Below are 25,546 nucleotides of genomic sequence, written 5' to 3'. Positions count from 1 at the left end.
AGGTGGACCTTATATACAGAAAGACTGTGGGAGGGACCTAGGAGTGGCCAGTAAACTGGGGTGAATAGAACTCCTGGGACCTGGACCTCGTGGCCAAGAGAGAATGGAGTCTAGCTATGATTAAGGGTGGGAAATGGCCGGGGGCCATAGGGAGGTAAGACAGTGGAGGGGAGATCGGATGTAACCACAATGAAAGGCCAGTTGATGGGATTATAGCCTCAGGCGAACGCCAGAGATTTGGTCATGTGGGAAAGTCTAGGATTTTTCCTTTCTGGGGCCTAGATCCCAAACCCATCATTCCCCCCTCAAACAAATGGGACCCAAATTCATTTGGAGTAAGGGGCAAAGGTCTCGCTTCTGAAACTGCTTCCGACTAGCAAGGGGCATAGAGCTGTCCCTGCCTCGAGGGGGTCCCAAAGAGGAGGTTGACTGGAACCGAGCACAGGCTGCATCCAGGGAACAACGTGGGGACATTGTGAGCTCTCATTTCTTGTCTTAGAACTCAGTATACTGAACAACTTGTTCTGAGTTCCAGAGTCATAATTTAGACTTCTCTGAAGATAGCTAGACATTATTCCATAACCTTGGTGAACCTGAGAGACAAAGTTTTTTCTCGATTCCTTTATAACATTCCTATTCTAAAGAGACTCTAACAGGATAACTATTACCGTAATGAGTACTAAGATTATTTTTAGAAGTAGCACTGTTAATAGGAAGTTTGACACAATGGACAGAGAGCTAGCCTTGGAGTCAGAAAGACCTGAGTTCAAATCCTGCCTCTGATACAGAATGGTTAAGTGACCATGAACAAATCACTTAATTTCTCAGTTTCCTAAATAGCTTTCCATGACTAAGTTCAAGAACTACTGATCTGCACTGATAGATGGAGTTCTTCACTGGGATTTGTGTACATCAGTGAAATCACAGGCCGGGGTGGCAAATAAATCAGAATAAGACTAATAATAATAAGTTACTAGGATTTTGTTGACCTGATTTTTCAAGTCAAGAAATTTATATAAAATTCGTTTATTAAGAAGTGCCTTCGGGGCCGCTAGGTGGCACAGTGTATAGAGCACTGGCCCTGAAGTCAGGAGGACCTGAGTTCAAATCCGGCCTCAGACCAAACACTTGACACATACTAACTGTGTGACCTTGGGCAAGTCACTTAACCCCGATTGCCTCACCAAAAAAAAAAAAAAAAAGACATGCCTTCAAGCATGAATACAAATTCTATTTTTCCCCCTTCCTAAATCTACACTTTTCAAAAAGATAGAAGACAAATTGGGGAAAAAACCTAATTTTTTATAGTTTATATATCCCAAATTATCTGATTCTACTGTTCTCTGAACTAATTTACAGTTATCCCATCCACATTGCATGATTTCAATATATCATCAGTTGGCATAAAAATTAAATGGAAATTTTTTGGGAGTCTTGCAGAAGCCGCAGATGACTCAGGAAGGCCAGAAAATGATATGGAGCCTATGACCAAATACTTAACCCAAATATTATAACAAGGTACTGAGAAAAATTCAGACTTCTCTGGTATGAAGGGAGGGCCAAAAAATTTTACATGTATTTTCGAGATCACAGGGGCACAGTGCCCCTAACCCCTTCAATATGGAACAGATAACTGTAGTAACTGTAGCCAGTGTAATGCTATTCATAAGATTACTCAAATATCAAAAGGGAATAATAAAACACCTTTCAATATTATTGAGAAAATCAAATATACAATTCTGACAAAAAAAAGGTTTCCTTGACAAAAAAAACCTCCTTTCACAACTATTTAAGCACAATCAGCAAATCAGATCTATACTAAATACAATTATAGCTGTCTTTAGCAGAAAGAGAAGCAACATAACGCTGGAGATAGAGTTGGCCCCTGAGCCAGGAAGATCTGGGTTCAAGTTTCCCTTCTGACACATACTAGCTCCTTCACCCTTGGGCAAGTTACTTAACCTTTGAATGCCCTGTTTTTCAGTTGTTTTGGTTATGTCTAACTCTTCGTGACACCATTTTGGATATTCTCAGCAAAGATATTGGAGTGGTTTTCCAGTTCCTCCTCTAGTTCATTTTACAGATGAGGAAACTGAGGTAAACAGGATTAAGTGATTTGCCCAGGGTCACACAGCTATTAAGTGTCTGAAGTCTGATTTGAACTCAGGAAGATGAGTCTTCCTGACTTCAGTCACAGCATTCTATCCACTATGCCACCCCACTGCCCCCTTAAAAGCTCTAGACAACTCCCTAAGTCAATTAGTTGTAGAGAAGGTGCTGACCAGTATTGGCAGAGGGAGTTTCCTTACCAGGGACTTCTATCTACTAGTTAACTTACAAGTCTAGTTTCTGTCCCTCAGTAGAAAGCCCAAATATATTTAAATCTGTCTGAGATTAAAAACTGAGGATTCAAAAAGCTATGATTCTCCAGATATGTGTTTTCTTTGTAACAATACCATGTGTTCTTTTTTTTTTTACCTTTAAAAGTCAAAGTTTTTAAAATAACCCCCAACTCAAGAAGGTCATTCCAATGAAGATGACTGCTGAAAATTTCATTTGAGAGACCAAATAAACTTAAGGTAGACTAAAGTATTTGAAGCTAGGTTATGACTGGAAATGATTTACTGCCTTTCTCCAGCATCCCCAGGGCTTCATTTTGGCTCCATTTTGATAAAAATAGGCAAAGATCCTTATATCTGCAAGAAAATTTATCTATATAAATTTGTGACAGAAAAGCTTAGAGATCATGAGATCTGGTCAGGAATTTGCTGGGTGTAGTTTTCAGCAAAAGGTAATTATCCAACTCAGTAATTTTAAAAAGTCGTTCAATGAAATTATAGAGGGCAAATCATATAGTGTTTAAAACAATTAACTGAGAAAGTAAATATCATATCCATTACAATGAGTGGGCCATAACACAAAAAATTCAAATATGGTTCCTGACTAAGGTTCTAGAGCTGTAGAGTTCTGAGTCCTGGGATTCAAGATTTAGCCTGAGTGGATCAGAAAGACCCACAGAAAAGTATTTAGTTTAAGGGCAAACAAGGCAGCATTTTATGAACTGTGCTGCATATGAAGAGATCATAAAAGCACCTGGTAACATTTATATGTGATAACTATATAGAGAAAGAAACCATTCAGTAAACTTGCCTACACCTAAATAGAAGATCATTTTTCTGAGCCTAGAGGTTGTACCTATGATACACGCATGTAAACGTAATGATGCTCTGAATGAGATAAATTAGAAAAATGTCCTGTACTTTAAAAATAAGTCTGCTTTCCAATAATAATACTGACAACAACATATGCATGAAAATCACTGTCTTTTAGACATATTCAGCTCTGTAGTAGTATTGTCCCCCAAAGATGGTCAGCAAGAATGACTTCATTCTCTTCTCTAAGCTATGAAGAGGGTGGGAGGAAGGAAAGTGTTGACAGAGATGTGAGTTGGAGTTCCACAGATGTAATTTGAAGAAACTTTGGCACCAAAATGTCACTAATGTTCCATGGAATTTCTACAGCCAAAACCACTTAACTCTAAGCTTTGACAGAATACATAGTATCTTTAGTGAACTCAGGGAAGAGTTTCCATTAGTGTATTTTTAAAACACACAGCTTTTTTCACTCCATTTTTTTAAGGTTTGTAGTTTTGTGGTTTGGATCTAGAACAATGACAAGTGACTCTGAAAGAAATTAGTTCAGTGTTTCAATACTTTGATGAATCTGTGATCTTGTCAATGTTGACCCTCCTTCCAATGATGCAGATCTCACTCCATCCCTGCCAGCTGAACCTGTGCAATTCTAGTCTGTGTCTTGCAAGACATTCTTGACAGCAACTCTACCCAACATGCTGAAGACTTTCCTCTCGACGTCTTGACAACGTGTAGATAGTAATGAAGTATGCAGGCTGTCCATTGGTTATCTCACACTTCTACTGTGTAATTTTTTCCCAGTCATATGTCTCTGAAGACACAGTTTACACCATTCTTCAACTGTAATGTGTTACAGCCTGTTCACTCCCACTATGTACCTTTCCATTACCCTTTGGGTGACCCTGAATTTAATTCTTTAGAGATTGTGCTATTCCATGAGTCACCACTATACAGCATCACTGGAAGAATCTTGTTAAAAAGACGGCCCTTTGTTTCAAGGAGAATGTTGGGATCATTAAAAGCCCTTCAGATCATACTCCTTCTCCTGTTCAAATGTGGGCCTACCATATTATCCATTCACATTGTCTGGACAATTAGGGATAAGCTCTGTGGGTGATCCATCTACCTGTACGTTTTAATCTGAACAAAAAAAAAAGAATTCTTCATCCACTCAGTTTTCACTATGTAGATAATTAGATCAAATTCTTTTAAATGATTCAACATTTCATTTAGGAGTAACTGCAGTGCCCTAGGACTTAATACCATTAATACATTGTTATATACAAAAAGGGAAATCTCTAAGACCAACAAGATCTATTAAAAATACATCAAGGTTGTATACATCTCTGGCAAACATACCTCTCCCTGTTTTGGGGCCTCAATTGATATTAATAATCAAGAAATGTAGTATGTTTGCAAAAATTCAGAAGAATATATATGCTTTTTAGATGTGTTTCTTTTTTACTACCAGCCTCTACTCAATTCTATTTATGCTACTCTCTCTCCAATTTAGCAGGTTTCTTCTGAGAACTTCAACTCCATACATATCTTTTTCATCTTGCAAAATTTAAATGATTTCTTTGTAATATTTCAAAATGTCCTTTCAAAAGATATTTGTATTTATGAAGAGCTGATTCTGACTAATAAGTTTACTTTGCTCTTAGGTTTGGATAAAGTTTGAACGAATTGGGAACTTTTCAATTTCTTTTTTAATTGAATATGTGTCGATCATCCAATGAAAGAATTACGTGAATCTACACTGAAAACTCTGAAGCTCCTTTAGAGTAGGAACCTTCTTGCTTTTCATATTTATATTCCCAGTGCTTCGTTCAGGGCCTGGTGGATAATAAGCACTTAATAAGTACTCTTTCACTCATTTATTCAAATAATTTAAAGAGGAAGAAAGCATTTATATCTCAGGTCATCAGAAAAGGCTTTGTGTAGGAAATGGCATCAAAGCTGATGAGGGACTTCACAAGACACCTCTGATATGGGAGACCACCTACACAAAGGCAGAGTCTGCATTCCTCCATGGCTCTTTGGATCACCTGAAAAGTTAATTCCTCAAAATATGTGGTATTTTAAGCCTCAAAACCATACAGTGTCACCAGGATAACTTTGTGTGTGCTTATAAAAACATAGGTATTTCAATCCAGAGACCAGCTTGGAATCAAGAGAAGCACTGCACAATTTTCCAAATGTAATCCACTCTGCTCTCTTCTTCCTCTTCAATTCTGATGCCAACTCATTACCCTCTTCTAGTGCCTATCATAGATATACCGTACCAATAGGAATTTTTCATTCATTTAGTTTTTTCCTCTAAGGATTATAAGGTGAACTTTTGATTAATCGTATATTTCATTAAAGAGACCGAGTAATGTCCTGGGGCTTGAGGCATTCAGTATAATATCATCCACAAAAAGGAGCACCTCTTCCATCAGGACTTTATGTAAGGCCTCTAGGATATTAGGTAGGTCCGTCTTGGAGAATTTATGGAAGGATGTGAACAAGAATGGCAAAGAATGAAAAGATCTGGATGGTTTGTGATTTACAAGTAAAGGAAGTACACCATCAATTAGATAAATATTATATGTAAAATTTTAAGGGCTTCTTTATAATATTTTGTAATCCTGAGCTCTGTATTTGATAAGAGCTAATGTTATCTTGTAAGGTTGTTTTGTTCTTAGGTGTGGTTAAAGCTTCAATGAATCTGAAACTTTTCAATTCAATTCAACTTTTCATTTTGAATTGGACATAGTTTACCTTATGGCATAACCCTTAGAAATGGACAAACACCACATAGTAAGATAATGCTCATGAATGTAATTTGAAAATTTTAAGGGACTAGGCAAATAAAAAATAAAATGATTAAAGTAATTTTACATAGTGGAAATAGTAATAAGCTGGAAGTTGGAAAAAAAACTCAGTTCAAGTTTGCTACCCCTTTTGCTTTCTAGTAATTTGATTGACTTCTGTTGAGTTATAACTTCTCAACTTCAGTTTGCTCATGAATTAAATGAGAATAATAACATCACCTATCTCATGTGGTATTGATGAGAATCAGATAAGATAACGTACCTTATAAACAGAAAGGTAAATATCAATGTAAAAGAACTATTACTATACAGAGGGATAGAGTTGTTATTTTTTGGTTTGGTTTGATTTCTTTTTATTTAGTTTTATGTAATCAATGAGTTTTTAAATTCTTCCTTCTGGGTAAAAATATTTAGTTTTGTATAATCAATTACTTCTGGGTAAAAATATTACCCCAAAACTAAGAACACAGAGATTTCATACCACATTAATGATGCTTTTTTAACACTCTCCCCTTTAAAACACAACACAATACAACAATAACCCATTTGGTGAACAGAACTTACTACTCCAGGGTGTTTCTTACAAGACTCAAAAGTTACAGAACCTTCACCATTTCTCCAGCTGTCATCACCAATCTCATCACTTAAGAGAAACTCATTCAGCTTCTGAACACTGCCAAAAGAAAAAAAATAAAGTGAAAAAACATGCATTAATACACTCATGCCTCAAATTATATAGCGTCCCATCTCTGCGCCTTAGTTGCTGTGTGATCATGGACAAGTCATTTCTCTTCTGTGATCCACACTCAATTTCCTCATTTGAAATATCAACCAGCTGGACAAGAAAATCCCTAAAGGGCCTTCCAGATCAAAAAACTATAATTATATGGTTAAAATGGAATCCTTTAAGTATCAAGCCCTTTCCACTCTCATTTGTTTACCTCTCCAAATTCATTTTTCTCTGAGAGGTACTTTAAACTTCAGTGATTCTGCCACTCACTATAACCTATAATTATATTCTGGATTTGTGGAGGTAGAATTAGGGACACATTTAACACAGTGTAAAGTACAACAAATTTTCTGAGCCTAGTAAATGGGAGTTCTTCCAAAGCTGCTTCCAACTTGACTCTGGCTGGCCTCGCCTATCTTTGGCCGCACTACTTGCAACTGACATAGAAGTGCACAGAATGAATACATAGAAGAACTCTGAAATGTCTCCCAACTACTCATCACTATGAACAGACTAAGTTTAGAAGAGAAGACAACTTCTCAAGGCCTGTCACTAGTAATATGACTAATGGCTGAGCCCATAAAGGAAGAGGATTAGTGAAAAGAGCCAATCGTCTGGATCAAACCCAGCGAGCCCCTCTGACTAAGCCCATCTCCTCTAGGAAGGTCTCTCTTCCTTTTTGCTGTCCTTCATTAGTCGCTTCCTCAAGATTGGAAGTGCCAGAAAAACTGGCCCACCTCATTAACTTACCATCATCATCATTCTGTAATATGTAAGTATTCCACATATTAATTATACATATCAAGACATATAATCATCTTTTCTCATCTCTACTCTTAAGAGCTATAATGCCAGGAGTTGCATCTTAGCTAAATATTCTGTATTGCACAGTTCTAATCACAGTGCTTTGCACACAGTATACTATAATAAATGTTGGCTGAATTAGACTAAATTGAATGCAGATGATTTTCAAATCTATTTACTTGGGCCTAGCCTCTCATCATCAACTTTCTACTGGGCATTTCTAATTCAATACCCCAGATACATCTCAAACTCAGTGTTTCCAAATCAAAATTAATTCTATTTTCCCCCAAATCCACTCCTCTTCTAAACTTTCCAATTTCCTCGAAGGTACCACCACCACCTTTCCACTCACTCAGGGTCCTAAACCTAGCATCAATCTCAACTCCTCACTTGTACTTACCCCACATAGACAATCCATTACCAAATATTTCACATTTCCCTCATATGTTCCCCTCCTCTGCACTTAAATAGTACCCACCCTATTTCAGCTTCTCTTCACCTTACACCTGGACGATCTCAATAACCTCCTAATTGGTCTCTCTGTCTCCAGTCTTTTCCTACTCCAAGCCACCCCTCCACACAGTAACCAAAGTGATTCTCCTAAAGCACAACTCTGACCATCCCATACACACACACACACACACACACACACACACACACACACACACTCACTCACTCACTCATTAAACTGCAGTGGTTCCCTAGGGATCAAATGTAAACTTCTCTGGCATTTAAAGCTCTTAAGAACCTTGCCCTTTCCTACCTTTCCTGGCTTGCTATTTCATCCTTCACACTCTGTGCAGTCTAGCCGACCCAAACATCTTGCTGTTCCTCACATAGGATACTCCTCCTTCCTCTGTGCCCTTTGTTTCTCATGCCTGTGATATGCTTACTCCTCCCTTCTACTTCTTGGAATCATTAGTTTCCTTCAAAATTCATCCCATGTCACCTTCTGCATGAGATCTTTCCAATGGTTAGTGCATCACTCTGCCCAAGTGCCCTTGAATCTGCTCTGGATGCATTTTACATACACCCATGTCAGTGCATCTTGTCTGTTCCATTAGAATAGGAGCTCCTTAAGGGCAAGGCCTGTTTCATTTTTATCTCTGTATCCCCAGCCCTTGCACAATGCTTGTTACATAGCAGTTCTAGCTGATTGACTAATTAACTGTTACATAAAAGACAGAGCTGAATTAAACAGTAAGCCCCCCCAAAAAATGCAAGAAAACCAAAGGGCATTATTCTAATATTTCTGAAGATCCTATTATATAAAATCTCACTTCTTCAAATTAAAATCTAATGTATGATTATCTCTCTGAGGGAATATTGGTTTAACTAGTTATCAAATCAAGAAAATAGAATCTGGTGGGGAAAGAGAAAGAAGAAAACAACAGCAACAATATAATTTTGTAATTATTTTCTTGCAAGAGTTTGGTAAGGCAAAAAGGTGGATCTACGTTATTAAGATGGATATATGAAAATGGACACAAATATGCTTTGCATGTAAAGACAATAAAACTGGAGCTTTTATTAAATAGGTAAACATGTTTAGATACTTTTAAATATCTGTGTATTTATGGACCAGGCTAAATCATCTCAGATAAACCTCTGTGGCTTGTTTTCCTTATTAAATGAGTAAAGGTCAGGTCAATTCAAGATGTTTACTATGATTCATAAAATGTGATCTTCTTTACATTAGAAATTGTGTCTCTCCATAGCAACACTGAAATACATAAAATCTATTGTGGCAGCAAAATAATTCATATTTTATCTCTAGGAAAATGGAAGCCAGGTGTTATTTATGAAGGGTATTTGTTTGGTCAGCAATGGTCTACTTTGCAAATTTTCAAGGCACAGTACTCTGTAAATATATATTTTCTCCCCCAATAGAATATATGAGCTTTTTTACGAGCAGTGAATGTTTCATTTTTGTCTCTGCAACCCTAGTGGCTAGGAGAGTACATAGAGCAGGTGCTTAATAAATGCTTGTTGATTGAAGAATCACTATCAAAGTGACATTTTGTTATTTTATTCTCAACAAATGCTACTCATTGCTTCTCCACTTTTATCAGCTTTATACATATTTGTGTTCCTGTAATGTACTGATTGGAGCTGATCATAAAAAGTAGTTTAAATACGCAGTCCTTTAAAATAAAAATGAAAGGCTTCCTGCCCTCACATCTTTCAGTCTCAGACTATGTCATTACATACAGACATACAGCTGAAGCCATATTCTGATATATTAAGCAAAGTTGGTTCATTTCAATTCTCAGCTCCACTTTACAAATGTCTAGAAAATCTCACTGAAATCCGTGGAAGGTTACTAAAACACAAAGAAGGGTTTTTGCCTGTCCATCCCTGAACATAAAAGAGAGTTTAGCTTCCTCTACCCTTTTTAATGTTCTCTTCTGTAACTCATTTATACTTGGCATGGATATGGAGATGGCTGACATTTGAGAACTGTTGAGAGAAGTAAAGAGAAGCACCCTTAAAGATTTCCTCCTGCAGAATTCCTAGGGTCACGTGCGACCACCTACTTGGAAGCAGACAAACTTGCCTTTCTTCATCTTAAGACTTTTTCTTTTACCTCCCTCTGTTTTCTGGCCCTCATTAAGGCTTCAATCCCTCCTGATAACACATCCCTGGCCACTCTTTTCCGTACTGGTTGCACCTTTACTCATATTCATACTCTCTAACTTACTAGTCATGGTCGGGGGAAGTCCATTTTATCACCTTACGTGAGTAATATAGCAAACAGAGTTCTCAACTTGGAGTCAGGAAGACCTGAGTTTGAATCCTTCCTCGGGCTTTTTTAACTAGCTGTGTGACACTGGGAAAGTCACTTAATACTTCTCAACTTCATTTTCCTCATCTATAAAATAGGGAAAATAACAGCACCTATTTAGCAGGGTTGTTATAAAGACTGAATGAGACAACATATATAAAGCACTTTGCGAAGCACTATATGAAATGCTAGCCATAATTATTTTACTTTGTCACTTCTAGACACTCCCTCCATTACCATCACTCAGTAACCTCTCATCCTTTGACATTCATTCAATTCAAATTTATTGGATTCTAGTAATTGTTAACTACCGACCCTCAGACTGCTCTCTTTTCTTCCTCAATGAGTTCAGGGCCCAGCTCACAGTCTTTCTTATCACCCCAACTACTACATTCATATTAGGGGACTTCAGCATGCATATTTATACTCCTTCAAATACCCTAACTTTGCAGTTCTTCAGTCTACTTAATTCTCAACAATTTTTACCAAATAATTAATTCTTATCCCAAAAAACTTAAGTCTTTAAACTTTTCAAATACAAGAATACCATATATATTTGCTGCTGTAAATTGTATGTCTATTCTGTTTCTCTGATCTACCTTTAAATTTCACAGCCAGTAGCAGATAGTTTTGATAATTACTTTCTTATAACATAGTTTAAGATCTGGTACTGCTAAACCTCCTTCCTTTACATTTTTTTTGTAAAGTTCTTGACTTCTTGTTCTTCCAAATGAATTTTGTTATTATTTTTTCTAAGTCAATAAAATAATTCTTGGTAATTTAATTGGGATGGCATTGAATATGTGAATTAGTTTAGGTAAAATTGTCATTTTTATTATATTGGCCTTGCCTATTCATGAACAATTAATATTTCTCCAATTATTTAAATCTGATTTTATTTCTATAAAAAGTTTTTTATAATTTTGTTTATATAGTGCCTGGGTTTGTTTTGGCAGATGTACTCCCAGGTATTTTATGCTATCTATTTTAAATGAGGTATCTCTTACTTATCTTTTCCAGTTAGGAAAAGTGGAAAGTAGTAAGGAAAAAACTGGGCATAGACCAATATCTTACAACATTTGCTGAGATAAGGTCAAAATGGATACATGACCTAGATATAAAGAGAGATATTACAAGAAGATCTGAAAAACATGAAGACTTATGAATAGAGAAACAATCTGTGAGTAAATAAGAGATAGAAAGCAGAATGAAATGTAAAATGGATAATTTCTATTACATTAAATTTAAAGGTTTTACACAAATAAAACAAATACAGCCAGGATGAGAAGGAAAGCAGAAAATTGGAGGGGGAAATTTTATAGACAGTTTCTCAGATAAGGGTCTCATATCTCAAATATATAAAGAATTTCATAAAATCTATAAGGATAGAAGTCATTCCCCAATTGATAAATGATCAAAGGATACCAACAGTCCCCTTAATTCTCATGAACTATTCCTTTACACCAACTCAGCTACACACAGAGATGGTTATACCTTTGACTTTGATATTATGGAAGTGTTCCACTTCCATGTTTATGAATTCCAAAATTCCTTTATCTGACCATAATCTTTTATCATCTTTCTCTCTGTCTTATAACTCCTAACCTTGACCTTCATCCTCAGTTACCTTCAATCCCTCAGCCTTTCAGTTCCCTCCCAAGCCACAACTGCTAAACTAGCTATAGTCCCCTCCTCCCCCTACCTTGATCCCTTGATGAATGAGTTCAACTCTCCACTATCCTATAGAATGCAATCAGTCCCTTGCCCCTTTATCCTATCACTAATCATTATTCCTTGCTAAACCTTGACCTTGGATTACTCCTATCATCCACTCCCTTAAGTCTCAGCTGCATGATGCTGAAAAAAAGTCATGAAACCATGCCGACTGTGTGCAATATAAATTTATGTTATGTAATCTCAATTCAGTCGTCACTGCATCAAGGCAATGATTTTACACCTTCCTGGTTGATTCACTATTCCATACCACAACTATTTCAGATAATTTCATTCTTCTTCAAGACTATCACTGGCACTGTTTCAACTGGGGACCTTACCTCATATTTCACGGAAAAAAATTGAGGCCATTTACCAAAAGCTCCAATTTCTCTCCTCCTCCTCCTCATCTCACATCACTCAGATGACTTCCTTCACTATCTCCTCCTTCACCTTTGTCTCACAGGAGTCTATAGCATTTCTTTACAATGCAAATATGCAAGATTGCTCCCTCTGCATTCTCTGTTCTCTCACTAATCTTCAGTCTCTCCATATCTTCTGGCTCGTTCTCTATTATCTACAAACATATCTATGTCTTCCCTATCCTAAAAAAAAATTCCTCATTTGATCATAACATCTCTGCTGGCTGTCATGCTATATCACTTCTTTTTTTGTAGCTAAACTCTTTGAGATAGACCTCTACAAGCATGGCCTGTACCTCCTGTCTTCTCACTGTCTTCTAACCCCTCTGCAGTTTAACTTCTAATGTCATCATTCAACTAAAAATGCTCCTCTAATGGTTCTCTTGGTCCTCAACCTTTTTGATCTCTCTTTAATTTTAACACTGTCAGTCATGATATTCTGAATACTCTCTCTTCTCTTGGTTTTCATGATATTGCTCTCTCCTGGTTCTCTTCCTACATGTCTGAACAATCCATCTTGGTTCCCTTGGCTGGATCTTCCTCCATGTAACAACCACCAAAAATAAGTGTCCCCAAAAGCTCAGTCCTAAATCCTCTTCCCTTCTCCCTCTATACTATCCCATTTAGAGATATCATCAACTCCCAAGAGTTTAGTTATTATCTCTGTATGGCTGACTCACTGATCTATTTACCCAATCGTAACCTCTTCCCTGAGCTCCAGTCTGACATCTCCAATCACCTCTTAGACATCTCAAATTGGAGGTGTCCTTAAACATCTCAAACTCAAGTCAAACTTCCCCAAGTCAACCCTTCTTCCCAACTTCTTTAGTACTATCAAGGGCACCATCATCTCCCCAGTCTCCCAGGTTTGCAACCTAAATGGCATTCTCAACTCACTTGCACATACCAGTATGAAGAATCTCAGAGCTCATTTCTAACTGGGTAGATTCACAAATCCAGAAACCCCTTGACAATAAATGGGTACCACCCCATGAAAAGAGACAGAGTTGAGGAAGAGAAAGTCATTGACTCTCTAGAAACCACAGAGAGCAGAGTATTTACTCAGCATGTCTGCCCAGAAGAGCAGGTGCATACCACCAGGGTGTGTGACTCCCCAGAACCCAGATGCTTTCTGCTGAACATGATTAAATAGATGGCAGGTGCATACCACCAGGGTGTGTGACTCCCCAGTACCCAAATGCCTTTGCTGAACATGACTAAATGGACAGCTATGAAATCCATTTGGCAATTAAATATCTTTGAATATTTTCAGTGTGTTTCATGATGCTAAGTAAAAGATTAAACATCTTTGAATATCTTCAGCATGTTTCGTGATGAAATAAAAGAAATCTAATTTGGGATTATTTACAAATGTAACAGGAGACTGGTCAATGAGAACCCAATCCTGAAAGCAGTGGTGAGTATGCTTCAGGATTTATGTAATAGAGGGCATTTTGAAATACCCTTGTCTCAACTTCTACGGATGGCTCTTTTGCACTAAAATATTCAGAAAGTTCAAAGCACATAAGGTGGGGGATACAGTTTGAACTATTCCATAACTATCTCAGTTAATTACTGGATTTCATATTGTAATCACAGTCATAGAATACAATGAGGAGAACTTTCATTGCTAGAATGATCCTTTTATGAAGAACTTCCCCCAACCCCCACTGCTATGTAAAATTTCCTTATAATAGTGGATTTAAATAAAGTATTAAGAATATCCTCCAAACCTCGAATACTTTGAAAAGGGGCCATAAGTGTAAGCTAGTTGAACAAGTTTTAAAGTCAAGTATTGCTATTTCTCCAATCCTATAAGGGACATTCTGAAATTAGTTAAGTAGTTTCTCTGATTATAATTCTGTCCAAATTGTGATAGGCCAACTGGCATCAAAGACTGATCATGGGTCCCCTAAGCACAACTGAAAATGCAGACTGATTCTGGCCAATTTGGCAAAAGGTAACAATTATTAGGGAGTCTCTAGTTTGGGTTCCCAGAATGAATACACAGTGAAAGTTGGTTTGGTTTCCATCTCTTTCAAGTCTACGAACCAACATAAGCAGAAATCTTATTATGTGGAAGATTTGAGGTGTCTGGAGCAAAGCCCTTCAAACAGACTGATCTTTATCAAGCTGGCAAGTGCCTTTTCACTCCACTGTGGGGATGGGAAAATGAAGTGCAGTATATCATTCTTGAAGGAATGTTATCATTTCTCAGTATCTGCTAAATTAGAATTGTTGGCAGAGAGTTTAGAAATTCCCAAATATAAAAAGGGCTTAAAAACTCTCTAAGTTGTAATCCTTATTATTTCAATAGTTATGCCTTTTTATGTTATCATTTTTTCTAACTGTTGCTGAAAAGAATATTTTGAATTAAAAATATAACAATGAAAGGATTCAATGCTAATGAAGAAAATGAAAATAGAGATCAAAATAATAGATGCTCTATGATTTATTAATTGTATTGTTTGAAATAGCTTCCCTTCTAGAATAAGGCCTGATCTGCAAGTGTTGCTGTAAAAATCAGTGAGTGATCTACATGATTTCTTCAGAAAATAGAGTGAAAGGGCAGCGAGTTGGAGCAGTAGGCCTGGAGCCAGGAAGACCTGAATTCAAATCTAACCTCAGACACTTACTAGCTGTGTGATCCTGGGCAAGTCACCTAACTCTGTTTTACCTCAGTTTACTCATCTGTAAAATGAACAAAAGAAGGAAATGGCAAACCACTCCAGTATCTTTGCTAAGAAAAACCCAAAAATAGGGTTATGAAGAATTGGGCAAGACTGAAATGGCTGAACAACAACATGAATAAAAGGAAACAACAATGAATAGGGGAAATCAGCACAGAGGTCTACAAGGCCTGAGCACTAAATCTAACCTACCTTGTAAAGGGGCAGAAAAACACAACTAGACCCAGAGTCAGAGGATCTAAATTCAAACCTCCTTCAGTTACTGCCAATATAACTTCAGTTAAGTCACTTCCCATTTGTAGCCATCAGTGTCTTCATCTGTAAAATAGGTGGTTTGAATTATATTATCTCAAAGGGCCTTTCTAGCTCTGAATCCTATCATAGTTAATGTCATACTACTGAGAAATTAATTGTACTGATATTATAATTTTCATCATTTAATTGTTTCAGTGTAGACAAACTTCTGTAAGAGTAAGGGAAGGAGCACCCAGCTAGGAAGTCAGGAAATTTGTCTTATAGTCCTAGTTGTGCAGTAATATGGGAGACACTAGAAACCCCAGATTATCCACTTTCCCTCGCTAGGTCTCAGTTTCTTTATCTATCAAAGGAGGAGGTTCAACTTGATGATCTCTGACATACTTTTTAAATTAAAAAAAAATGACTTCAGGTTAGTTTGGCTGGAAACTATTACTCTATTCTTAAAATTATAGATTCAGTCTTCCAGTATTAAGGTTAATGTAATCTGAATCTCACCAAAGCAAGGTTGAGGAGGGATGGTCCTTTGCTGCAGGCTATGTATGGAGGGAGGCTCTTGAGCCCTGATTGACAGAGAGAATGATGAGCACAATGTTGAGCACTGGAAAAAGAGACTTAGTTGGTTCCAGAAAATCTGGATAGAGGCACATAATATAGCCAGAGGGCACTACAGAGAAATGGCAGAGAGAGAAGAAAATTCTGGAATGGCAGATATTGATGGGAAGCTAACTTCATCATGCTCCTGGACTCACTTGAAATTTTAAAGACTGCAGAAAACAGATCTCCTCTGGGTAAAATTGTGTCCTTGGTTGAGTGGAGATCTTATCTCACCTGCAGCTGAAGTGCTCATTCACTCATGTGTAGTCCTTGGTTATAATCTATTCTGTATACTTCCCTGATTTCTATTTGCTGTTTTGCTTTGGTTTTACTCCATATATTGTCTGTGATGGTCTCTGGAGTACCCAGGATTTGGTAGGAAGGAGCTAGTAAGCTAAGGAATTAGCTTACTAATTTCCTTCCCCTTAAAAGAAATCAGGGAAGTGCCTTTTGTTCCTAAAAGTTCCCTAGATTAACAACATTGGGGAAGAGAAGAAGGGGAGAAAATAGGCATAATTGTAGTTGGATACCCAAAGAGCATCTCACTGGAAGGCATTCCTGGATCCTACCTATCCTTTTCCCCCATCTATCATGCTGGCAATGCAGACAAGGCTTTTTTTGAGAGGATCCTCTCTGCAAGAACAGGCCAAACCTCAGATCATATCTATCCATGTCATCCATGAGCCACACCTATATATTGAAACAACCCATATTGGCACAAACATTACACTAGAAAATCATTGTATTTATACTCTTTATGTATTGTATGACATTAGGAAAGAAAAAAGTATATAGTTTAAAAAGATCTTAAAACAGATTCTTTTAATTTCAATGTATGAGGATAAATATTTCAGATTCCTCAAAAAAATAGTAAAATATTCCTAAAGTCTAGGTACACTCACATCACATCTCTGTTCAAGAAGGTCCATTAGCTCTCCATTGCCATTAAGATAAAGTACAAACTGGTCTGCTTAGAATTTCAAGCTCTTCACCATCTAGCTCCAGACTCTTTCTGGGTGGATTATATATTATTCTCTCTCAGCTACACACTATGCTTTAGTCAAATTGGCCAACTTGCTATTTCCTGTATGCAACACTTCATTCCTGACTCTATATCTTTACACAGGTTACTTCCTATGCCTGGGATACTTCCTGTCTTCACTTCTTGGAATTCCTAGATCCCTTCAAGGCTCAGCTCGAGTGTTTCTTCCTTCAAAAAACCTTTCCTGATTATAACAGTTGTCAGTTCCCTCCCAAAAAATGAGTATGTATTTTTGCATATACCCTATATTGATTTATCTGTGAACTTACTGTCTCCTTCTAGGAGAATGTAAATTTCTTCAGGGCAGAGACTATCTTTTACTCCTTGGTTGATCAAAAATCTGCTAGAACATTCTTATTTTCCTTCACTGATAAGTTCCTTCATTGTAGTTCCTCCTTCTTTTTTTTTTTTTTTTTGCTTTTTGGTGAGGCAACTGGAGTTAGATGACTTGCCCAGAGTCACACAGCTAGAAAGTGTCAAGTGTCTGAGGCTGGATTTGAACTCAGGTCTTCCTGACTCCAAGGCCAGAGCCTCCTTCACTTTCAAAGAGGAACAATGACTTTACAGGGTGATGTCTTGACTTCCTCATGAATTGGATTTAAGTGAGACAGTTGCACAAAGTCATCAACCTCGCTCTCTCTCTCAGAGTTATCAAAATCCAGTGGCAAGACAAAAGTCTAGATGACTGGTAATGGCCCCAGAATGCAGTGGATGACCTTAGCATCTTTGATTTCTGACCAAGCTGTAAGCATTCCAAAGGTTCTTAGCTGCCTTCATGGTCTTTGGAAGAAATTGTTCTCATCTACCTATTCTACTGGAGGAAGTCTTCACATGCTTGGAATAGACTTCCCTGATGTATCCTGGATATACCCTCCCAAATGTACAACTAGTTACATAAAACTCTTATACATAGATTCATAATACTATTTTTAGATTACTTTGGCAATGGTTACTCATACATGTTAATTGATTGACTGTATTATGTGAGAGTATATAAAAGTAGGAAAAAAGATAAAGAGGAATTATATGTCTTTGAGACACGTACAGCTACAAAACTGCAAAAAACATGAATTAACCCAAAATATGTAAAATAGAAGCAGTGTCTTACTATCATTCTTCATGTTTAAATACTATCCCATGTTCAAAGAATCCTCCTTCAGAGACCAAAAGTTGAGTGAATAGTTTTCAAACAGTAAGGCATATATAATGTTTCTAAAGGGCCAAATAAAAACATAATCTAGAACTCTTCAAGAGAAGGCATACCTGATAATGGCTTTGACTGCAAATCTGACCACTGTGGAGAGCAGGAATAGAGGCGTGACCAGGATATGAAAGAGTGACAAGGAAGCGAAGGCCTCTGCTGGTTTTAACAATTTCTTACTTGTATAAGCATGAGTCACAAAGGTCTATAGAATTACAGACAAAGATTCCATTAGCAATTGCCCTCAAAAGTCTCACCAAAAAAATTACACTGATTTCATATGTCAGAGGGGTCCAACCTTTTTCATTTATTACTTGATAATGCTAAAAGAAAATTAGAAAAGAAAAAAAGAAAAGAAAAGAAAAGCTAATGCTAAAAAAAAGATAATGCTAAAAGAAAAGAAAAGAAAAGCAAGACAAATTCACCCAAATTCATCTCACTTGAACAAAACAGGTACTTTAAAATGTTTATTGAATTGAATTTATTATCTACAGTGGAATCAATATTAAGTTTTCCAGAGAAAGAAGAATTTTTTTAAAGTTTCTCTTAAGTATGGTCCCATCATTGAGAATGCCAACATGCCAACATGCAAAATACAGTAGAACCATTTCCATTTCTATAAATAACAAGTTGTTCACTTTTACTTTTCATTTGAAGTATAATGTGACAATCAAAATTATATTAACAATCAGATGGTTCCACAGCTCATAAAAATATAGCTTTTGAAACAAGAAGAGAAAGCATGTAAGTCACTTCTACAAACACTAGCATTTGTTTATTATTTATCCCTATAAGAAAAAAAAAGGTTTGCTTACTGCAAGAACAGCTGCTATGGGGATTGCTGCATTCATAAAAACTGTGGAAAGAAATTATATGTATGTATATATTAGAATCTTTGAGCTGTTAAATTATTTTTTAAGTTTAATTAACCATCTCTTATTACTTTAAGTGTCCCAAGAGATATAAGGGATGAAGTTAAATAACATTCCATAAACTTTCCCCAACTGGTACTTCCTATCCACAGTCATCCAAGCTCCCACATGGTACCCCAATAGGAAAATATTCTCCTCTGATTACAAAATCATATCTTAATAAAATAACATTTGAAACATGGTAAATAATAGAGTTCAGGAAACAATCTTTTGTTAGTAAAATATAAAAGGATGGTAAACTAAACAACTGCATATCCTTAAGAAGGATATGACACATTATACATAATATTACATAGCCTGTATTATTTTCTGTTCCCATAGAATGAAAGAGATGTTTGGTTAGTTGAAATAACCAAAATGAAGGGCTTAACAGGAATATTGTCTGTTGTACAAATTAAGGACAAGGTTTTCACATCACTTCTAGTAACTCCCCCACAATGTCACAATTGTTTTTTGTTTGTTTGTTTGCTTTTTGTTTCTTTTTAATGAGAGGCTTTTCGTATAATGAAAGTCATTATACACACAATACATCCAGTAGCTTAGAAAACTGTTCAGGTGCTTATTCTGTTTGCCTATGATAAATACATTATCTGAAGTTAAAAGTAGGAAAAATGGATTTCATATTTTGTCCTCAATTACTAAGATATCAACTCCAGTTATACTATTTGGAGGTCATATTTTTAAAATATCTAAGATGACAATGTAACATGACTGTTTCCCATAAATAATAACACTGAAGTCTTAGAATGGGAGATGCAGAAATGATGAGTTAACACAAATAGTCAAAGATCTGGAACTAGAATTTAAGTTTCCAGACTACATTCTCTATGTCACCATGCTGCTATAATCATCAGACCTCATTTATAACTGTTAATTTATAACATTTATAATTGTTAATAAAAAACCCTCTCTCTGGACTCCTAAACAGCACAGTCAAAGAAATGTGTTCAATTCCAGAAGTGAATCAATATTCACTTAACCCAAACTAAGACTAATAGAAATCTAAAATCTGACAGCAATGTCAATTAACCCAATGAGCATGGAGACATATTTTAGGCAGGGGCCATGTCTTAACTTTAGCTCCTTTATTCTTTGAGCATTATCATGGTTTTTTCTACCCTATTATTAGTATTTCCTTTTCCTTTAATTCATTCCTATAATTTATTTTCTATTCTTTAAATTCTCTCCTTTAAAACAAGTTATCTCAAACTTAAAAAGGCATAGCTTTGCCTTTCTTTTAAATAACTGAAATCAACCGTTGGGTAATGAAATACTGTATACGTAAACTCTGCACAAGGCTGCTTGGCAATGGAGAGTTGGACATTCTTTTATGGAATAAGGCAAGGGAACTTTGCCCTTTCTCCCAGATATCATCTCAGCCACCAGGAATGTAGGCAAGCTCCTCCAGCTAAAAAAAGAGAACAATCTAATAGGAGTCTCCAACTATCTGTAAGGAACTCAGACACAGAGTAACAATTGGTTGTTCAGTTTCGGGCATATTGGTGTAGACAGAACATCATTCAAAATGCAGAAGAAAAACAATTTGAAAAAATATCTTGCATCTTCCATATCTGATTCTTCTTTGTGCATGGAATGGACATTTCCTGAGCATGGAATGGAAAGAAGTTTTTTAGGCCCCAAAACACACTCTCCTACATCTAACTTCAAAGCCTAAGATTCCATCATTTTTCTATGCTTCTGAGAATAAAGTGAAACCATCTAAGGGAATATTTACATATGTATGTATATGTATGTATATAACATATATAAATATGTATGTATGTGTGTGTGTATACATTATATATATACATACATATATGTATGTATGTATTTGTGTGTTTGTATTTCCCAGGAAGTCTAGAAATAGATTGGCATAGACTGGTACTCAGATCAGATTGGAGCTCACAGACATAGCCTTATTCAAAACAGTCAAGTAGACAAAGCTTATTTGGATACCTTACTCTAGCTATCTGGTGCCCTCCTTTTCCTCTGCTGCCCATAAGCCAACCCTGAGACACTTCTTGTACCTCATCTTTTCGCTCCCTTCAACATGAAGCCATTCCCTGCTCTAAAAACTTAACTCCACCCATATCCCACTCTGCTTTCAAAGGGTAAAAGACAATATGTCATAGTGGAAAGAACGCTGGAGTTAAAGTTTTAAAAAAAACCCTGTGTTTCTATCTTGTCTTTTCTAGTTACATGATCATGGGCAAGTCATTTCTTCATTCCAAGCCTCAATTTCTTCATCTGTAAAATGGGAATAATATAATCTATAATACTTACTTCCTAGGGCTCTTTCAAGGATCAAACACATGTAAAGTTTTACACAAACTTCAAACACTACATAAATGTAAATTCTTATGCACTAGTCTGATAATAATAGCTTTTTCTTACACTGTACCTTACAGCTTGGAGGCAGCTAGATGGCTCAATGAATAGAGTACTGGGCCTGGAAGACCTAAGTTCAAATCTGGCCTCAAATGCTTACTAGCTAGTGACCCTAGCCAAGTCACTTAACCTCTATTTGTCTTAATCCACTGGAGAAAGAAAATGGCAAACCACTCCAGTATCATTACCAAGAAAACCCCATATGATGTCATGAAAAGTTGGACACAACTGAATGATTAAACAACAACAATCTATGTTCCTTGCAGTAATGCTATGAGATAGGCAGTGAAATTATTACTACCGTTATTTTAAAGAGAAGAAGATTGAGGCATGGGGAAGTGCCTCAGAGAACTTGCCCAAGGTCACACACTAAGAAACAGCAGAGTTATGATTTAAACCAAGACTTTTTGCCACCAGATTCGTTGTTCTTTCTATGAGGATACCATTCTAATTCTGCTAAGTTAATCTAAAAGAATTGACTAACATATTCAGAGGTAGCCATGCTACCCTTTTTCTCCTCCAAATTACATATTTCAATCTGACCCAAAGGAGTGAATCACGCAAATAACAGTTATTTCCAGTTAGGTAGGAAGCAGAAACTGGTGCATGGGAGAGCATAGTGGGAAGATATTTTAGAAAAGTGCCCTTTGGCACTGCTCAAATCATGATACATAAGGGCAGGCCCCTAGAGAATCAGTTTACTCATAGATGATTGAGTGTATATGAGATATAATTTGGGAGGCACTGAAAGTTCCCCCTACCCCAAAATATCTGCCTAATGGTTTTTCAGCGTGTAGAGTTTCTACCTCTAGAGTCATTCCTTGTCGTTAAGGCACTGTGTCTTCTAAAGAGTCTCTATTAAAAACAGTTTGCATAATTTATTTCCTTACTACCCAATGCAACAAATCTAAACTCTTCACAAAAAGTGTCCATAATTTGTTCTACCTCAACCAACTAATTTTCTTTCCCACTACTCCCTAATATTTTCTAGTCAGGTCAGTCTTCTCCAGTTTGTGAGATTTTCCCATAAACAATGTCATGCTCCTGTGATTTTCTTAAATTTGAGTAGCCTCTCCTTTCCTCTCATTGTAATCTGTCATTGTGAATAGTCTTTCCTTTCCTTTCTGCTTTTCCACATGCTATTCTTTCTTAAAGAACAAAAGTCTTATCTCATCCATGAGTACTTCACCCCTCCCTGGCCAACTTCTGTGAACTCTTAGAATGTGTTATTAGAATTGGTCATTCTTGTTTCATTTTCATTAATCTTATCTAAAAAGACTATAAACCCTTTGAGGGAAAGGATTCTGTCATAGCTTCTATACTCCCACCCTATAGTCCCTAGCACAGCTCTGAGTAGATAGTATATGAACAATAAACACTTGTATTGAGATTTGCAGAGGTCTTGAAAATGTTCCTCACAACTTTGCTTATGACAAGCCCTGGTTGCTTCAAGTGAAACCAAGACAAGTTAACAATCATTTATTAAGTGCTTACCACGTGTCAGGCACAGTGCTAAGTATTGGGAATTTAATGAAAGGCAAAAACAGTTCCTGCCCTCAAGGAGTTCATATTCTAATGAGATGAAACCACTTTCCTGGTGCTCCTTTGTTTTGAATGAGGCCATTACTAACCAAAGTATCAACCTCATCCACCAGCTCATCACTTACCTGGTTGTTTCCAGTATTTATGAGATTTCTAAAGTCTTATCAAGCTCTAAATCTCATCATCATCTCTATGGGACATTTAGCAATCTGACTAAAGAACAACAACTACAACAAAATCCCACTAGGCAGAAACTAGGCTGAAGTGAAATATTCCAGAATATTCTTGACTTGGAGTGGTACTTGGCTAAAATGACTATAGCACTGGTATTAAATGACATTGGTCTGCCTTCTTTATCTACGGTATAATTTTGCTGCAGATTTGTTTGGCTTAAATGAGTTTTAAATTAACAGATTAGTTAACATTTTCTGAACTTGCAGTATCCTGTGATACAGAGAAAGTTTCTGTTACCTTGGAAATAAAATTTTTAAAAAGGTAACATGATGAAGTAGGAAAAAGTAAAAAGATTTGATACTTAAAATGTTTTTGCAAAATTTAAAAAGTAAAAGAATACACATGAAAGTACTAAAGAGTTGATTTGGGATCAATATAATGATAAAATACTAAAAAATTATGTCTTGAATTGGGTACCAATTCTCCCAATAAAAAGTTATAGTACATATGATACAAAATTAATTAGAATATATTCACTAAAAATTAAGTCTTTCTATAGTGGCTTAAATGTCTCACTGAACATTATGACTTACCATTCTTTCACATGAATCTCAAAAATTTCAGAACCACAAATTTAAACCAAATAGATCACAAACAATTTTAATTGCCTGTAACATCATCCTGGCAACAAGAGGCAGAGTGATAGTGGATAGAGGCCTGAGTCAAGCAGACTGACGTTAAATTCCAGACTTTTCTACCTAATGCCTATGTAAACCTTAAGTAATCAATCCATCAACCCAGGACTCGATTTCCTACCAGTAAAATGAGGAAGACGGAGGAGATCACCTCTAATGTCTTGTCCAACTCTTAATCTTATGAACTTACTGGAAAGTGATGTGTAAAGTGCAAAGGTTTTGAGACTGGTGAGTTCCTTCATTCTTGTTTCCTCTACACTTTTGCAAAATATGTGCTCCCAGGCATATAGCTTTAAAAGCTTGATGCCTTTTAGTATCTCATTTGTTTTCTTCAACCTTTCAGTAGAATAATCCTGCAAAATAGTGAAACAAGAAAGCGTGAGAAGAGTTTAAATGAAAGAACAAGGTAGTGATGTGTGTTAGAGAAAACTCTATGCTAAAAAGTAGAAGACACATTCTATTCTGGCTGTCCATCAATCAGCTATGTGACATGGGGACAAATACTTCTTGTTTCTGCATGTCACTTTCTTTGTCTGTAAAACCAAGTGTTGGATGACATGATTTCTAAAAAACCCTATACCTCAAAAAATTTCTTTGTCTTTTGATTCTTTGATGGAACTAACTTATATTAATAAGATAATACTAACTTATATTAATAAGAAGTCTGCTAGGAGATAGAGAGTCACAAAGAGAAGGTTCATTTGTCCTATCTTGTTGAGGCACGTGATTTAATTTTTTTCAGAGTCATAAGTAGCAAAGTTTAGATTAAGGGCAAATAGTACAAAATACGCCATGGAAGAAGCAAGAAAAATGCCCTCAAATCAACTTTATAACGTATTCCATGGGGATATGAGAAGAGAAGTGGAAGACTCCTATACAACACTAAGCCGCATAGGAAAGGGAGTGAGGAGATTATATAGGATACCAAATGGGAAGAGACAATGGCTGCTTCACCTATAGACTGGAACAGAGAAAGCAACATACTGATATCATCTAAAGGCATTCATGGCCCTGAGCCATCAGAGGCATAAGCTGCCTCTTCACACTAGTGCCATGGCCGTACGTATTCCTTAGACATGTGCTCCCATATGCGATCCCTCTGTATGTCCACATCTCCCACTAATGGAGTGTGTACTATTGGCAAAGTATGTCCTAGGTTTATAAGAGCTATGTTGTATTGCTATTTTTATTACTGTTATTATATTATGAATGACTTTGCTTTGAAATAATTTTGCCCCTGGATGACTAATAAAAGTAAACATATTAAAAGGGGCTTGTGATCTATGTTTTAAGCGGGCCAAATACCTTCAATATGATATGGCTATTCTAGGGTCCCCCCTGCCACGCCAGAAGTAGTGTACATGTGTTTTGAAGGTATAATTTAATCATATGACATTTACATCGGTAGTCACAGAGATGCAAAGGGTAGAGTGCAGAAAGTACAAGATATACATGCAACAGATTCGTTGGAAAATTGATCATGGGAAACAATTCTTTCAGCAGGAAAAGCCATGCTAAATGTTATGGATTTATGGAGATCGCTTCCTCATATTTAATCAAACTTTATTTATAAATTACTGTCAACAATTTCATAATTCTCAAATATTC

General features: G+C 36.5%; 1 protein-coding gene across 2 annotated transcripts in view; it reads right to left on the bottom strand.

The window, feature by feature from the left end:
- The window catches only part of ABCC9 (ATP binding cassette subfamily C member 9), a 194,025-nt gene that overhangs the window by 109,963 nt on the left and 58,516 nt on the right, over positions 1 to 25,546 (bottom strand). For both annotated transcript variants that reach the window (XM_027838609.1, XM_027838610.1), the window contains exons 11-14: positions 24,129 to 24,291; positions 19,023 to 19,063; positions 18,270 to 18,412; positions 6,533 to 6,641 (exon numbers count right to left, since the gene is read on the bottom strand). In XM_027838609.1, the coding sequence (XP_027694410.1) occupies positions 6,533 to 6,641; positions 18,270 to 18,412; positions 19,023 to 19,063; positions 24,129 to 24,291 (456 nt within the window). The remainder of the gene's footprint in view (positions 1 to 6,532; positions 6,642 to 18,269; positions 18,413 to 19,022; positions 19,064 to 24,128; positions 24,292 to 25,546) is intronic.

Source organism: Vombatus ursinus, unplaced genomic scaffold (genome assembly GCF_900497805.2).
Source record: "Vombatus ursinus unplaced genomic scaffold, bare-nosed wombat genome assembly UNPS02014830.1, whole genome shotgun sequence".
In the NCBI taxonomy this organism is placed as follows: Eukaryota; Metazoa; Chordata; class Mammalia; order Diprotodontia; family Vombatidae; genus Vombatus; species Vombatus ursinus.
The sequence above is the reverse complement of the archived record's forward strand: the minus strand, read 5'-3'. Positions and strand labels throughout refer to the sequence as shown.